We start from the raw sequence: 1,501 nt of genomic DNA, 5'->3' as shown, positions 1-1,501 counted from the left end.
CATAACTCACCGAAATATGTCCAAAATTTTATAAATTTAATATTAAAATTTTTTTTTATAAAACATTAAAAAAAAAAATCTTTAAAAAAAAAATAGTGTATAATGTAATGTAACTGTACAGTAGCCTATATAATATATAAATATATTGTACAATTATATATATATTATATAAAGATTTCTTTGTATTGGACTCAGTACAGCACTCACCGGGAGAAGAAGGAAGAGAGAGGACGTGTCCGGAGGAGCTGCGGGGACCGGGTAATTATTTTCTTATAGTTGTAATCCGATTGTCATACAATGTATGACAATCGAATTGCAATATAACGTTTGTTTATATTTTTAACCACCTGGGAAAAGTTTGGGTTTAACACTTTTTGCAAGTGTTTTTACCCCAAACTATGTCGGGTTTAAGGCCCGGGTGGTTAACAAAAGAAATATACTGTACACTCCGCACCTGTAGGCAGACGAGGTTAATTTCCCCCTCCAGCCTTCCCATCATTAAATCTACTCTCTAGCCACCCCCTTTAGTATTGCAAGTTGTAGCAGCTCCTGTCCTGGGCTGGAATTGCTTACTATGAAATGCTCACAATGTACAATAGAGGCTGCAGGATAAAGCCCCCCTCATTTCCTGGCTGGAGAGCATCCAGTATCATATAGTCCCTTCCTCCCCAGCCTGTTCCTGCCCCATCCCTTTCATTTGTTAGATTTTAGTTCTTCCAATATTGGAGGATCAGCACCACCTGTGGGCAATACAATAGCTTCCTGTTTTTAGGTAGCTATGTACAAGTTCCTGGTGGCCCCTGCCACTAGATACGGTCAGCTTGTATTGCATAGAGAAGCACACTTGGCGATTATACTTTTTTCTACCTAGCATCCTACATCCTATACACAGTAGGTGATGGTCAACAAGCAAAACTGTGCACACAATCAATGCAAGAAAAATATCTGATGATCTGTCAGAACACCAGCAAGCTCCTAAATTCCAGTAATGATCAATGCATGCTTTACTATAAGCAGGATTGTCACCAGTTCTTCTATGCTGGACTACAGACCAATTACTCTTCTCCCTATCTCTATATTCCCTAAACCCCGAAATCTCCCTATCCCTGTCCCTTTTCTGTATCCTTCCCCTTTTCTGATCATACATATAAGAGAATGGTGGTATGTCGTCTGTCACAGGAGGCAGGGCTGATGCTTGGAAAATCAGTGCAGCAGAGACAGTGTTGTCAGCTCATCACAAGAAGCCAGAAGAGCTTACAATCTAGGAGATCAAATTTCCATTCTCCAAAGTAAAATACTTAAAAACTTTTCTGATTATCCCTATGAGGCAGTGAGGGTCCCTGGCCATACTTACATGTGCCCTGGCATGGTGATTGGAGTCTTTGATGGCAGGTAGGTACCTGCGGCGTCCAAGGATCGTCTGTACGAAGCCGTTGCTGGTGCAGTTCTTCACCGTTTCCTTCAGAAACCTCTGAATCCCTGTCAGAAGAATTCCAGGATT

The 1,501-nt window shown here is 40.9% G+C and overlaps 1 protein-coding gene across 1 annotated transcript in view; it reads right to left on the bottom strand.

The window, feature by feature from the left end:
- The window catches only part of POLQ (DNA polymerase theta), a 44,739-nt gene that overhangs the window by 4,699 nt on the left and 38,539 nt on the right, over positions 1 to 1,501 (bottom strand). The window contains exon 27 of the mRNA XM_072398454.1: positions 1,355 to 1,479. Coding sequence (XP_072254555.1) covers positions 1,355 to 1,479 — 125 coding nt within the window. The remainder of the gene's footprint in view (positions 1 to 1,354; positions 1,480 to 1,501) is intronic.

Source organism: Pyxicephalus adspersus, chromosome 1 (assembly GCF_032062135.1).
Source record: "Pyxicephalus adspersus chromosome 1, UCB_Pads_2.0, whole genome shotgun sequence".
NCBI classification, from domain to species: Eukaryota; Metazoa; Chordata; class Amphibia; order Anura; family Pyxicephalidae; genus Pyxicephalus; species Pyxicephalus adspersus.
Note: the sequence above shows the minus strand (reverse complement) of the source record. Positions and strands in the feature narration are given on the sequence as shown.